This window comes from Tetrao urogallus (assembly GCF_951394365.1).
Source record: "Tetrao urogallus genome assembly, chromosome: Z".
In the NCBI taxonomy this organism is placed as follows: Eukaryota; Metazoa; Chordata; class Aves; order Galliformes; family Phasianidae; genus Tetrao; species Tetrao urogallus.
Genome location: NC_136816.1, coordinates 39,346,148 through 39,362,551, shown reverse-complemented (window position 1 = coordinate 39,362,551; position 16,404 = coordinate 39,346,148). Strand labels below are relative to the sequence as shown.

At 34.8% G+C, this 16,404-nt stretch overlaps 1 protein-coding gene across 1 annotated transcript; it reads left to right on the top strand.

The window, feature by feature from the left end:
* Positions 1-2,232: 2,232 nt before the first annotated feature.
* On the top strand, positions 2,233-15,038 carry ANXA1 (annexin A1; the record flags this gene model as incomplete). Its single annotated transcript, XM_079548944.1, has 12 exons — positions 2,233-2,298; positions 4,405-4,498; positions 5,253-5,347; positions 7,053-7,166; positions 7,769-7,859; positions 8,967-9,046; positions 9,936-9,992; positions 11,308-11,401; positions 11,975-12,070; positions 12,798-12,856; positions 13,500-13,622; positions 14,979-15,038. The coding sequence occupies 12 exons, from the start codon at positions 2,233-2,235 to the stop codon at positions 15,036-15,038; spliced, it is 1,029 nt and encodes a 342-aa protein (XP_079405070.1).
* Positions 15,039-16,404: the final 1,366 nt, after the last annotated feature.

Genomic DNA, 16,404 nt, shown 5'->3' with positions numbered 1-16,404 from the left:
TAAACTGGACTGTGTTTCATTAAACAGAGTAATTAAACAGACTAACTCTGAAACAGATGTTGCTTGTGGAATATCCTGGTTTTACACAGTACCTCATCTTTGCATATCTCTGAAGATAATACACATATTTTCATTTTCTATTTTCATAGACTTTGGTGTGAGTTTAAGAATGAAGAAGATACAGCAAAAAATCAGTTCTTCCAGACCTTCTTCATACTAACTTAAAATAGTAATTTGAATGTATCCCCGATGAACCTAGGCTCTACATAACAGGTTAGCAGCCATAATAGGTGAGAGGCTTGAGAAACCCAATTTAGCGTAGGCTAGTAGGCTTTCCTTTTAATTATCCCCAGAAGGTGCAAAACCTCTAGAGCAGTGCAGTGGGCAAGCAGAAACATAGATAACAGCAGCTCTTCCTGGAGCCAGCTCCACCAACTTTATTTCTGAGAGGTGTTATTCTACCAACCAAAATGAAGTTTTGGTTTCAAACCGTTCTCAGATCTGGTGTTGTGAATCTTTGTTTTATAGCTTTAAACAGGGATACAGAGTGGGTCTGTTAGTTACAGATATACCCATACGTGTCACTGCTGGTCCACTGGACTCAACACAGAATGATGACGACTTTAGAATAGTTTCAACCTTCTGCATGTGTCTTTATATGTGTTTTTTATAAAATGCAACAGAACGTGAGATCCTTGAGGTCACTTCCAACCCTGTGATTCTGTGATTCTGTGATTCTGTGATTCTGTGATTCTGTGATTCTGTGATTCTGTGATTCTGTGATTCTGTGATGAGACACTACAGTACTTCATCTGACCATCTACTTGTGCTGTCAGTACAATGGTAATAAAGGATTCTCCATAATCTTGATAAAAAGTTTTGAAGAATTTCATGAGAATGCTTTTCTGATCTTTCAGAAGTGACATTCATAAAAGTTGTTCTTCACAACTCACACTGTATTCCAATCATTTGCCCGGATGACACCTGCTTTAGGTAACATAAACATAGATTCAGAGCCAGCTTCTTGTTTTTGAGCAGCATAGGCAGAGATGAATTTAGTCCCTCAAGGTGGAGGGAAGGGCACAAAATCGTGAGTTTTCTGGGGAAGAGGAAATATAGGCTGATCCTATCTTGGGAAAAGGAGAAAAAGGTGGAGCTGAGCTGGAGGGAAACTGTGACTAGCTGCATGTTGGCAGTAGCTGAGTCTGGAAGTAAATTTTGCGGTTTTGCAGTAAGGAAAAGAGTCAACTAGGTTACAGCCACATTTCATGGTCCTAGGAATTTGTTGCTTTAAGTGACTCAGTCTCCTTTATGTTGATCACAGGACATAAATAACACACATGTGTTTGCAGTGTAAACATCCTTTTTTTTTTTTCTTCATAATTTTGTATGCATTCTATGTTATCTGTGCCCTAAGACCTTCATTATATTAAAAGTGTTTCATCACTGATTTTCCTAGAATAGAGAATATTCTTCACAATGAGGTCATTGTATTCAATACTTTTCATTGGTCAGTGTCAAGTCATATTGCCATGGAATTCTGGACTGGATTTTTGAGTGGTGAATTTTTTTTATTTTTTTTTTTTTCCTTTTTAAAGGATTAACAATCTATTCTGTAAAAATTGAAGGCAGTATATTAGAAATCAGGAACAGTGTATGTGATAGTGTATGTGAGATTATTTCTACTTAACTTTCTTAAGGAGATATTTTAAGAAATTACATGAGAGAATACTTAACAAGAGAATATATTTTACCTTAATACAACATACAAGGCCTCCAACGTCAATAAACAACAGAAATAGTTGTTTAACACTGAATTTTAACAGATTCAAAAAGTTAGAAAAATAAAAGAACATTTTAATACATTAACAAGTGGGGAAAGACAGAGGTTTAGTTTGCTTCTGGCAACATTCCTTTGAAAATCAGTGCTTAGATATCACTATAATATAAATTACTTTTCTATTTTTAATTCAAAATTTCTGGAAGTATCATAAGTGTGTTCAATTGACCAGTCAGTTGCCAAACACAGTGTCAACCTGCTAAGTGTAAGCAAAGGTTATCAGCTTCCAATAGCCAGTTACTACTTGGGAAACAAAACCCTGCATGCCACAGTTTAAGAGAAAAGTTTTTATGAATGGCAAATCTTGATTTCCACTGGTGATGAAAATGATGAAAAATGTTTTGTAATTTTTGTAACTTGATGCGTCTCTTCTCCTCAGAGACTCTATCAACATGGCTATGGTATCAGAATTTCTGAAGCAGGCATGGTTCATGGATAACCAGGAGCAGGAATGTATTGTAAGTGTTATCACCATATACTTATTTACTTGTGCTTTTAGAAGTGTCTTAAAGCCATATGAAACTGGCCATCTTCCATACGCATAAAGAAAGGAAAAGCAATGGCAAAATTCCATCTGTTTAGAACTGGAAGCCAATTTGTTTGCATCCTATAATCTAATATAATTTAATAATTTAATAAATCTGCTATCAGATTAAAAAAAATGCCTTTATTTGTACAAATCAATTTAAAAGTGGAACTAGATACTGTAATGGAACTGTCATTTCTAGTGGCCAGTCATTGATTCATTCAAGTTATCCTCTTTAAAGCAGTAATCTACTGTATAGCATGTGAACGTGTAACAGCCTGTTCTGATGACATACATGAGAAAGATGTGTATGCTTAGACTGATATACAGGATGCCAGTTCTTGGAGCTGTGGAACGTAAAGGAGGAAGCAAAAACATTACTACATGTCTCACTGCCATGTGGGTGGGAGAGATCACTGTATGTGGTTAAACATCTCAGATGATCAGTCCTGATCCTGATGAGAAGGAATACTTATGGTGATGAGTAAAGGAGAACTATTGCAATAGGAGGATGTGGAGAATATTTCTCAGATCCCTTTCCACTGCTCTCCAGCCTGCCATCACCCAGATGAGCGTCAGCAATGTGGCATGCCATGAAGACACAGAAGAACTTTAAAGCAATTTTCATCTTGAAAAAAATAGAATGCAGAAGTGATTTTCAGTAAATAATGTTTTGTGATATAGATCTTCATGGATTTCCCAATTTCTGATTTTTCTGTTTTTACCTGGACTGTATTTTGTACACAAAATTTTGCCTCTACCATTGTTTAATGCATGCTCTCACAGAGTCCTGAGTCATCCTCGTATTGGAGATTACAAAAGGTTTTTGCCTGGGTAGTTGATATATTTGTCATGGATATCAATATAGAAAAACTAACCTAGCCTGTTTGGGAAATATGCACTGTATTCATTCCTCTTGGCTTGCCATGCAAGTCATATTGATTTTTATTTTTATTTTTTCATTATGAGGCACATTGCTACTAAGTATGCAGTCACAGCATAAATTTAATCTAATAAAATTTCTGTTTTGAACATTTAACTCAGTCATTTCAGGTGTACAAAAAATCAGTACTCTGTATGTAAAGTGCCATGTACGTAAAGTGTGTATCCCTAAGGCTTGCCAAGTCCTGAACTTGCATAGAACTTCTTAAAAAAAAAAAAAAAAAAAAAAAAAGTTCTTGAAGATAAGATAAAATGTTGCAGCTGATTCTAAAAAAAAAACATTTAGCTGAACTTCACTTTTGTTGTAAAAAATCACTAGATTTCGTATAAAAGAGAAATTTATTTCATATTTCACCCAAGGATTTCACGGCATTGTATATTTTTTGCACAAAGTAATGAGTACAATTGTTTAGATAGTGCTATTGAGTTTACATGCCCTACTAGCAATGTGTCTATTAATGTTGGGGCAAGCCATGAAATTGGTCATATAGTGGAATTTATCATCCCTAGTTATTTCCAGAGTCCCTTAGGCATTATCTAGGGAGTGTCTAGCATCTATGTATGGATTCACCATAGTCAGCCAGTACCTAATGCCTCTAAAGAAAGGGTTATTTACATCTCATGCCTCAAAAAAATCTCCACTCCTTGTAGGATGAGAGCCAGAACTTTTCTTCAAGATCATGCATGCAAGCAGTGCTTGTAGTCTATGATATGTGAATCAATTGAGAAATCACTTAATATAATGTAGAGTCAATTTGCATACAGTGAGTAAGAAAATTAGTAGAGCTTTGCTGAGAGCAGCTGTAGAATTTAGTTGTCATTTTATGGACTTTAAAATTAATATAATTGCATTATTATGGGAGTTATGATATGGGGGGGGGGGGGGGGGGAGGGGGATTTCTACAACAAATCCAGTGCTCATACCATATTGGATTTATTTTGCTACCTGCATTTAGAAAGCTCAGTTTGTTCCTTTATAGTCCTAGGTAGGCAGTTCCAAAGTCCCCGAGGTAGGCTAATTAAGGCACGTAGAAATGTTTCTTTGCACAAATATTCTTTTAAATTAGCTTTTTTTTAATTGTTGTTTGTTTTGTAGAAAAGTTCAAAAGGTGGCTCTGCAGTACATTCATACCCAAACTTTGATCCTTCAGCTGATATTTCTGCTTTGGACAAAGCAATTACTGTAAAGGGTAAGAGGAGTAAAGACTTAAGTGAGGATTCTTAGAAAATGTAGAGAATAGTTCAGAATAAAATATCAGAGCCACATGGAATGGAAAGCAGCAGAGGTGACTCAACTTTTAAAACCTCAGCTAGACATTTAATTAGGTCACCTGGTAAAAAAATCTCTGCTCTTGGATAGTCTAACATTGAATTACAGTTTCAGGTCTTAATACTATGTTAAAGTTCATGAATTTCCTGAATTTAATTTCTGAAGAATATTAAAATAACAAAGATACCATACCATATTAAGTCTTTTTTAAATTTGATTTCTGTGGAATCCATTCAAGGCAGTGGATATGCCCACATTACTTTATTATGCAGTGTGTGTTTCTATTACATTCTTCTCATTAATGAAGTTAATGTTTGACACTTTAACTGTGCTTTGAAACCTTTTTCAGTTAGCTTCCTGAGGTTAAATGAGTATGCTGTCTAATTCTATTATTTATTTATATATTTATGTTTAGTTTTGCCCTCAGATCACTTTCAGACTTTTCATATTAAATTGTGAAAACATAGGCTTATGAGTTCTATGGTAATCAACCTTGTTTCTTCATTGCATCTCTTGTAATTCAATAGATGAGTACAGTTTTCCTTTTGGTTAAACTTTGCTGTGTCAAGCAATCAAAATGTGACACAGTACAAATAGTACAACTATTATTTGATTAAATGATACACTATAACGTCTCTAATCTAGTAGTCATTATAGTGTTTGATAATTTGTAGGTGTGGATGAAGCCACCATCATTGACATCTTGACTAAAAGAACAAATGCTCAACGTCAGCAGATCAAAGCTGCCTATCAACAGGCAAAAGGAAAGGTATAGTATACCAAAGTTGAGCTTAAATGTGCATGAGGAATAGCAATATCGTTCCTGGCATTTATGGTATAAACAGCTTTTTCTTTGTAGAACAAAAGATTGCAGTGATACTGTCTTCTGTAGTTCATTAAAACTGTAGCAGCGATAGTAATCCTGTGACAATATTGTCACTGATAATTCTTTGAATGTAGTGGCAATCCTTTTGAAATTAAAAGATAAATTTTAAACTTCTGGATCTCTAAGTTTTGAAATTTTCAAAGGATTTCTTATACTGCAAAATCAGAGCGAATGAATATGTTTACTAACACTTGGGGGACAATCTGCAGAGGGAATGAGAGGAGTAAATACATCAACGCTGATGAGAACAGTACAGGGAATAGTGAGCTTCTGCTTCTGCGTAGTGAAACCAACAGTCCCTATAATTGGAAGCTTGAAAATTACTGCACATTTCTGCAAGAGGTTTTAATTGCTCTTCTCTTTTTACCTGTACAAAATTTCCTCCCGTTAGAACTATACATCTAAATTGAAATTGCATTTGCAGACTGGATTTAATATACCTTTGCTCCTTGGAAAGTGGCAGTACAACTAAGGCCTAGATATACTGGAAAGAATCCAGTGTAAGGCCACTAAGATCATTAAGAGAATGAAGCATCTCTTATATACGGAGAAAGTTGGAGAGCTGGGACTTTGGAGTCTAGCAAAGAGAATACTCAGAAAAAGAGTGTCCATATATGGCTGGATGTAAGATGCAAAGAAGACAGAGACGAGCTCTTTTCAGTAGTGCTCAGTAACAGGACAAGAGACAATGGGTACAAACTGGAATAGGTTTCCCAGATAGGTTGTTATACCTCCTTGGAGATCTTCCAAAGCCAGCAGAACATGTTCCTTATCAAACTGGTCTAGATATGTTTGAGCAAGGGAGTTGATTCAGATGGCCATGTCAACCTTAGCCATTCTAGCACACTGTGATGGGCAATGGCTGAAAGCTGTTGTGAAAACCGTGACTCTTTAGTTAACATTAAGATGACAAATCAGAAAACTCAAGTGGTTTTTAATTCTTTCTCATGGCTAAAATAATGATGTACACTAAAATTTATCACAGATCAGACTACTTTTCATGTTGTGGCATAACCTGACAGGAAGATAAGCAGCACACAGATCTTTTCTCACTCCTCCCTCAGTAGGATTGGAGAGGAAATTTGAGAGTGGATCACATTTGTGGGTTGCAGTAAATTTAGTTGAATAGGACAGAAATGTGAAGATAAAAGGAAAACAGTATTATTTAAAAAGTACACAAATCAAGTGATGCAAAATGCAATTGCTCACCACTTCCAACAAATACACAACCAGTCCCTGACCAACAGCAATCTCAATGCTATGACTAACTGCCCCCCAATTTTATTGTTCAATATGATGCCAAGATTTATGTGATGTATAAGGTATCCCTTTGAAAAATTTGGATCAGCTACCTTGGTTGTGAACCCTTTCGAACTCTTGTGTATGTCCAAACTTTTTGCTGGCTGGGCAGCAAGAGGAGTTGAAAAATTCTTGACTTAATGCAAACACTGCTTCGCAAAATCTAAAATATTGTGTTGTCAGCATTGTCTTTCTCCTAAATCTAAAACACAGCATACTAGCCGCTATGAAGGTAGTTAATTCTAACAGTTAAAAACAAGATGCAGAGTTTCTTCCTTATTGTTTATAGAGTCTGGAAGAAGACTTGAAAAAGGTGCTGAAAAGCCACTTGGAAGATGTTGTTGTTGCTCTTCTCAAAACTCCAGCTCAGTTTGATGCTGAAGAATTAAGGGCCTCTATGAAGGTAAGGCAAAAAGTTGAGAGAAGCTTTTACTAAAGAGAAGTAAATAACTCTCAGATCCTTTAAGTGTCATTGGCTGCATATTCTATAAGCTTATGTATAATATTAATTCCATCCCTGTTTTGTAAAATACATTGATGCTGGTAATCCACAGCCAATCATTAGAAACAAGGAAGCCATCTCTGCTGAATTTTAAGGTTGAAAAAGACTGGTTGATCCTTTGTGAGCAAGAGCTCTCTTTGCCTGCTGAAAATTTGAAATTGGTTGCTGATGAAGTGCTACAAAGTCATGGTGTCTACATATGTGCTTACTTAAGCAAATAAATAAATAAATAAATAAATAAAGAGAAAGGGGCATTTTCATCATAGTTTTTATACTTTTTTCTTCTATGTACATTGCTTGGTCACTTCAGCAGTTCTGTTGGATATCAGCATGATATTAGATTCCAAAAAATGAGTTCTAAATGAGATGAATGTTTTTCCTTTGTATGTTTTGTTCCGTGTGGGTTCTTTAAATCTTGTCCATGATTCTCATCATATTTTTTTCTGAATTGTGACTTTTCTGCATGAAGTAATATATTTAAAAAATTCAATCATTTTTAACAGGGGCTTGGAACTGATGAAGATACTTTAATTGAGATTCTGGCATCAAGAAACAATAGAGAAATCAGAGAAGCCAGCAGATACTACAAAGAAGGTAATTTAGATTAACAAGGAAGTATAATAGTATGCAGGACTGAAAGATGGTCAAGCCCTGTTCCGTAATGATTCATGTCTTTGGTGTTAATTTATGAAAGTACTCATAATGAACAGATCTGTGCAAACTTAATTCCTGGACTGAAAGAATCTAGAGTAGGTTATGCATATCTTCTCAAAACTCTGTAGCGACCTAACTTCTCAACGAGGAGCTGACGTTTTAGGAGGCAAGTAAAAGTTCATGTAGGACTGAGAGAAATGTGGGAAAGGAATAGTGATGAATTCTGGCTTACATAGATCTCAATAAATTAGGAAATGATTTATGATTCCAGCTAGAACTGTGAGTATTTCTTGGGATGGTTCATGCATTTAGTTGCCTTTTATAAGACGCAAGGAAAATCCCAGTGCTCCTCTTCCCATCGCTAAGCCTTGTCTGACATATTAAGGTCTTATCATAGAATGGCTTGGATTGAAAGGGACCCTAAATATCATCTAGTTTCAAGATCATCTTACTGAACTTGACAAAAATGATCTGAATTAACAACACATATAATTTGAAAGATAAGAGCAACCTATGAACTGAAGGCAGAAAATGTTCAGAGAGGTAGCTAAAACATATTGTGTCTTGTATTATTTACTGCCATCTGTCAATGTTGTTTAATTACCTCATGTTTTATGGAATTATGAGCTAATTTTTCCAATCAAACAGTTTCAGTTAGAAACCTAGAATAATAGCTCGATTTTATTCAGAAGAGTTTTGTGCTGAACAAAGCATCCAAACAAAAATGAGGGGCAAATTTCTCTCAAAGTTTCAAGGTTTTGGGTTACATTTTTTGTTTCATTTTTCCTCTCTATCTCACAAGCAAGAGCCTACCCTTTAAAGCTTGAATGAGGACTTTTTCAACAGATTTTGGGTTTAGCCTCCAATTTCACAGCATATCCCAGCTTTTAGAAGACAATATACAAAAATATCTATTCTCTCAAAATGAAACAAGAAAAAACTACAGTTCTATTGGGCATACTTAAGTGGGAAGATGGAGAAAAAAAAAAAGTAACATAAATGATACAGTTTAAAATAAACTATAATTCTTTTTTCATTTGATTTCAGTACTGAAGAGAGATTTGACACAAGATATAATTTCTGACACATCTGGAGACTTTCAAAAGGCTTTGGTTATTCTAGCCAAGGTATGTTGTACTTAAATATTTTCAGCAACATTACCAGTAATTTTGTCACGATTATGTTAAAGTCATGTAATAAATAAGAATTTAAGAAATATTTATTTCCTTGCACTGTTTTTCTTATATAACATAAACCATATGAAATGATTATTCAACAAGATACAATAAGATTTCTCTCAGAAATATTTTAAAGAAACTTATCTTTGTTGTTTATTATAACTTATTAAATTATGTTTAAGATTCTTCAGTGGTTGCTGTCATTTAGCACTTGAAAAAAAAATTAGAATGTCAATTGACTAGAAATATAAAAAGAATAAATGCTTACAAGTAGAGAGAGAAACCTTCTTACTACCTGTTAAAATGCTTTTCTTGTCATGAGATGGTTGCAGGTAGCTAATAAGTGGACAGATTTTTTTGTGAATAGATACTCAAAAGAAACACAGGAGCTAAGAAGTAAAAATAACTTTTAGAATACATGAGTATTTGGTGCCAACACTGCTAAGTGTATTTATATGAAGCTTGTATATGTACATAGGATTATTTTATGATACTTCCATGTGCATGGTTTAGGTCTTCAGTTTTCCTTTTAAATCATCTTGGAAGAGGTTACTCAGTGGTTATCAGAGAACATAACACAGCTTTAAAGATTGTAACTTCACATTAAGGCACTCTCACGTCAATGGATTCTAATGTATGATTTCAGAAACACATTATTGATGGCCCCAGAAATGTGAGCCCTGTTTGATTAACAAAAATGTCACCTTATCCACAGAATAACTAACATAACTGCAGCTGTCCGCAGTTCTATATTATGTTGTTGATGAGTATGGCAGACCAGAATTCCAAAATACTGAACAGAATTATTTTAACAGTGAATTTTCTTATTTTTGTGTAGGGTGACCGATCTGAAGATCCTTACGTGAATGATGATCTCACTGACAATGATGCCAGGGTAAGACTACAGTTCACACTGCAGAGCTTCTTTCCTTGATATAATTACAAATTCTGCCTGGCTGTGGATGTTCTGTTTCACTTCTTGTGCAATGCAAACATGACAAACACTTATGTTATGTCGCAATATTTTCTAAGGGGATACTATTTTCCAAAGTTCATGAGATTTTCTAGATGAAACGAAACTTTTAATAACCAACTTCAGAAATGTTGCAAAACCTCTTCTAGTTTGTGTAAAACGTACAGAGCATTTAAGGTAGAGGTCAGTATTAGCAGAAAATGGACTTAATCTTTTTGTTTGCTTGTTGTTTAAAATAAGTAAGGTTCTTCAATTGAGGGTCAAAATGTATATTTAGGTAGGTAAAGAATCAGCTACTGTAAATTTTTCAGTCGTTTTCAATATTTCTAAAGTAAACAATTTTTCCCCTTATTTTTTTCTGCTTTTAGTATGACAGTTATGCTAATACATTTTTGAACTTTACAGCCTGTCCTGAGCCTTCACTTATAAATTCCTGCATCACTTACAGTTTAAATCTAGATTGGCTTTAAATTATTATTACTTTAAATCCAGTAGGGAAAAGGTCAATGAGACTGTTATTTTTATTCCTGCTATGTGAGGGGTGTAGTTTTGCCATCAGCCCTACATATGAAAGGCTGGTAAACTAATACTCCATCTGAGATCCAAAGTTCAGTAAAATTTCCAGAGAAGTCCAGAGGCTTCACTGCCAGCACCTACAGGGAATTTTGTTAAATCTTTTTTGTTGCACTGTAAAGGCATTTAATTAGCACTTCTAGAAAGGTTTGAATAGGTGGGGAAATTTACTGGGTTTGATTCTTACTTTAAAGTCGGTCATGGAAAGAAAAGAAATACCTAGTGGATAGGCTTCTCTTTCACGTTTGTCTAGTTGATCAGAGCTAATTTTATTCCTCTGAGGAAAGCCCTGCTAGTCCTAAATTTCCATGCAGACTGTAATATATCATGATACATAAAAAAATATCTTCACTCAAGGAAAGAACATACCCAGAAAGGCTAGATGGTGGTTCTAAGATGTCTGAAAATATTATTCGTATCTGTATAATACTCTCTTGGAACTACTATGCTGTAAGCAAAACATGAAGTATCACTTGACAGAGCTAGAGCCTGAGGCTGTGTAGAGTGATGCATCTTGTTATGAACTAGAGTCTTCTACTGCAAAAAGTGACCTCCATTTGGCTGGTAGCCTCAGGAATACAGTACTTCTATTTGGTTTTACTCTACTGATGTTTACAATTTTATTTTTTTTTAAGTTTAATTTTTGTGTGTGTGTGTGTGACAGGCCTTATATGAAGCAGGAGAGAAAAGGAAAGGGACGGATATTAACGTATTTATTACTGTTCTTACTTCAAGAAGCTACCCTCATCTTCGAAGGGGTAAGATATATGAAACTTTTTTCCTCACAGGAACTGTGTTTTGAACAAAAGATATGTAAATTTCCAAGATGTTAGAATGACTGCTATGAAGGTTATGCTTGCTGACCTAATGGTGCAGTTGGTCACTCTGCCATTCTTTTCACACTAGTAAAGAGCTGTACCACTTCATTAACATAATTATTTCTATGAAATCTCACGAAACTAGCGACCATGAGGACAATGAATCAGTGTGGCAGGGTTCCAAAAACACCGTGCTTAATTGCCAAATTAAGGCCAAATCGCCCTTGGTAAAGATACCACCTTACTCTACAGGCTCCAGTGAATTAACTGTATCACCTCTTCTGTTAATGGGAAAATGAGCCCTACACCCTCCACGCTAGTGTAGTTCATTCTTCATGTTGACTCCATCAGCTGCTTTTCTTTACACTGCCAGCTGAAGAAAATGGTAAAGTTGACCTACTACCAGTCGTGTATGTTCACTGCCGTAGCAGTGTAGCCAGAATAACAAGGAAAGACTGAGAGAGAATAACTGTATTTTCATCACTCCTCACTGAGTATTCTTCCCTCATTTAGTCTTTCAGAAGTATACTAAATACAGCAAGCATGACATGAACAAAGTACTTGATTTGGAGCTGAAAGGTGATATTGAAAACTGCCTGACTGCCCTTGGTAAGTACTTCTGTAGGTAATCTATTATGTATACTGACTCTATGAAAAACTAACTTCGACTTCATTCTAATGGAGCCCCATTTTGGTTTATCTTCATTGAGAAGCAAGACATTAATGATATATATTTATTAAAAACATAATATATTTTCTTTAATGGTGTTCTTCAAGAAAGTATTATTATAAGGTTCATGTTAAAGGTGTGTATCAAGACCCTTAGAACTTCTCTGATGAACAGTAATGTGAGCCACTTAAATTAATGTTGTTCTTGGACCAGGGATGGAATCAGAAAGCGGACCCTTAACTTGTTTTTCGCATCGCAGTCAAGCATACTTTGGATAAAAACAATCAGATCTCGCTTAGTATCAGATGTGAAGGGCTTACAAAACATCAGGTCATAACCTACAGCTTAGCTGTAGAGGACCTGAATGTTTTCATGTTTTTTCTTTGTAAAAACTGCAACATCTTTCATAATTTTGTCACAGCAAGCTAAACAGTTCTGCCTTTACATTAAGTAGAGTTTTCTCCTGTGACTAAATTGCCTTCTGGGCAGAGACAGGAAAGGAGCTGCTACTTCTCCCATACTTTTAAGACAAGTGAAAAAAATAAACAGGTCAACTGTGTATACCAGCAGGAACATTGAGATATTTTAAGAATTATTTTCAGATTTCTGCTTTTGATACCTTCTACATTAATAATACAAATGATTAATCCCATTGTCTCATTACAGTGAAGTGTGCCACAAGCAAGCCAGCTTTCTTTGCTGAAAAACTCCACTTGGCAATGAAGGTAACCTTGAGAAAGTACTTATTTTATTTATAGCATGCTTTATGAATGAAAAAAATAAAATAGAGCTGGAATTCTCTAAAATCTTTGTGTGATAAAAGAGACTGCAGAAGATAATCCAGTGCATTCTGTCTCTTCTTGACTTCACTCCTTCAAAATTTGGGTGCCCTTCTGTAGAAAGAACTGTTGATTTGCCAAAGAGTGTTCAGGAAGGCCATTCTTGCATATATCTTATGCAGGAATTTATGAAACTCTTGTGATTTGATAAGGATCATCTTTGGTCCATGAAAAACTGGGTGAATCATTAAAATAACAGTTGATTAAAATACAAAAAAAAACGACTCACCACAAAAATACACTAAATACACAAAAATACACTAAAATGGTACTAGGTGGTCCCTGGTTTTCAGCAAACATGATGAAAAACGTGTATTTTTAGGAAGCAACTAAAACAAAGTCCAGGGGTGGAGTCAAAATTTGGCCACAGAGGAACCAGAAGGGTGAATATGAGAGGACTAGATATTTTAGAGAAATAGGACCTTAGTATTCCCAAAAAAGGATAAACACAAAGAACCTGAGTTAGGAAAATATTTCAGTGACTTAAATTACATCATTTTTTGTTTATTCGTTTGATTACTTTTGACAGGGAAGTGGGACACGACACAAACAGCTTATCAGAATCATGGTTTCACGCCATGAAGTAGACTTGAATGAGATCAAAGCCTATTATAAGAGTCTGTATGGTATATCTCTTCGCCAAGCAATTATGGTACGTTTTTTCTTGAGTGAACTACAAAATGGTAAACAACTGTAACATTTGTTAATTCTGCTTTTCAGTCATCTGAATAATTCACAGCTGATTAACTCATGTTCTCAGTGATCCACAAGCTGGTAGAACTGACTTACTTCATGGTGCAATATTTTTGTTGCAAAAGCTATAATATTTAGCTAATTGGTTTTATAATATTTGGTTATTTTATACTAGATAATAATAGTTGAAAGATCACACTATGTCCCGTCATGTTCCTGACTTGGGCAGACAAGGCATGTTACAGGGAGGGTGGAGATAACTGCTCTTTCAGCTGTGAGATAGCAGTGAGATAGCTGTATGCATCTGGCTCTTTACTTTTCATGTTTGAGTACTCCTGCAAATACCTTGCTAAGTTGCTGTTTATTTGTCCTCCTTTCCAGATTACTTAGTTGAAACGAGATAAACTGATTAAAGTATGTTCTTAGAGGAAACAGACCACTCTATTTCCTAGAAAACTGAAGCAAGTGGGGTACTAAAAGAAAGCTAAACCTGCAGAGCACTCTTGTGGAGACTAATAGATGACTAAGAAAGAAGTCTAGACTGAAGCAGAAACAGTCTCTATATGTGCTAAATACCTTCTTGATTTTAGCTAGTGTCAGCTTCTTTTTCACTTAGATGATGAAGACCATTTTTATTCTATCACCATGACTGTGAGTTATCTGTAATTTTCTATGAAGCACCTCAACCAAAATGGTGATTGTGTCCATGTGGCTTGAGGTCTAAGATGACTGCAGTATCTAATACTTAAGTACATGTATGATAGATACAAACTTCAGAAAATATAGCATGTCTAATTTCAGTGAATTGTCTATTTCTCATGGCTGTATAAGAGATTCTTTGGTGAATCCAGTATCACCGGACCATTAATGTATGTTTGAGATAATCATAGACACCATGTGCATAGTGTTTTAGTGCAGATAAACACTGGATTTAGTATGAATGAACATTGTGTGTAGTATTTTAGTATGAATTAACACTGGATATCACTGGATCAAGGAAGGCTTTTTCACTTTATGTAATGAAAGAGAGCGTAACATTCTGGACAGTTAAGTCTTGTGTATTTCTCTTTTTCATTTATGCCGTGAGATTTTTTTTTTATTTTTTGTCAGTCTTGTTTACACATACTCCAGTCTGGGATATGAATAATTCAGTTTCAGTGAAGGTACTCAGCTCAAGCACATGCTGTGGATTATACATACATGCTATAAAATGATGAATTTATTTAGGTGAACGTCATATATTTAGTAAATATACTGAAATTGATTTTTCTTGAGACCACTATCCTAACAATTGTACTCCATTGTGCTTTGATAGGATGAACTCAAAGGGGATTATGAAACCATCCTGGTGGCTTTATGTGGAAGTGACAAATAAGCATCTCATTCTCCTGATGCACCCCAGCTCTGTGGCTGAAGGTGTTTGTATTAGCCTCAGCTGTCTATATAAAATACAGGCTTCACACAGTGAGATTTCATCGGAATGCTTCTTAGTATACAGCTTTTATGTAGAATACCTGGAACTTGGAATGTATTTTTCAATACCTGTATTCTGTACGGCATGAATATATCTTTTTACCACTATTTATCTAAAGTCAACAAGTGCCATTAAGTTTCTATTTGCTTGATTAATCATGAAAGAATAAAGTTTTCATCTAAGAAAATCAAACAACTTTAAAAAATAAAATTAGCCTCTGTGAAATTTACTTGTAGATTCATTTTTTTTCTTCATTTACTATCAATTTGTCTACATACGTGAACATGAAATAAAAATAAATAAATAATTTGAATAGTCAAAACAGAATGTAAAAATAGCAGAGTATAGCTGAATTTGTACCTTTTTCTGTCCCTTCAACCAGGATTTATGGAAGCCAGATGTTAAAAATTAACTAAAAATGACTTGATAAAAATGTTAACAGCATGAAAGAGCAAATGTTATCTTTGATTTGCTGTTTAAAAATATTACTTATAGATTGTATGCTGGAAAAAGAGGAAAAAAAAAAAAAGTAATTATAGCTCATGATCATTTTTTTTTCTGATGATCTTATATAATATCTCCAAAACAGAAAACTTGCTCTTATTACCTCTATTTTTCTCTTTTGTGTTACTGTTCAGATTGTAGACCCCTAATGAGATAATTATAGACCCCAGGTGCACTGGTGGAATTAGGCTTGTTGATTCTTCATTTCATACAGATGTTGATTGTCTCCTTTAGGGTGCCTTCCAAATATTCTTTTGAACAACAGCAGATGTAGATATTGGGAAATTGGATATTAGCCTGGCTGTTCTGTGATAAACATTTCAAGCTCTGTCAGTTTCACGTTGGAATGATTTAGGATAATAGAAATGTGTATTTAGAAAAGTTGAAATTTTATTCTAGAAAAAAATATTAGAATGATTAGATCTGGATAGAATATTCTGACATGCCTTCCGCAGAGACAGATTTTTTTTTTTAACTACCCCATCTATTTTTGAAGACACATATACCTGTGTGCCCGAAACTGTAGTTAACTACTACAGGTAAGTCTAGTTATAATTCTTATTGTCTTCATAGGATAAATGAAAGAGAGAATAAGGTCAAAGGTAGTTTATGGGAAATAAACATGATAATCGTCAACTAAAACAGAAAAACATACAAGCAGACAAACACACACAAATTGTGTTTAAGAGATCTCACTTATTAACTCACAAGCTCCAGAGAAAAGCAGAACAAACCTCTCTGTATGTTTTGATTATGTCACTAG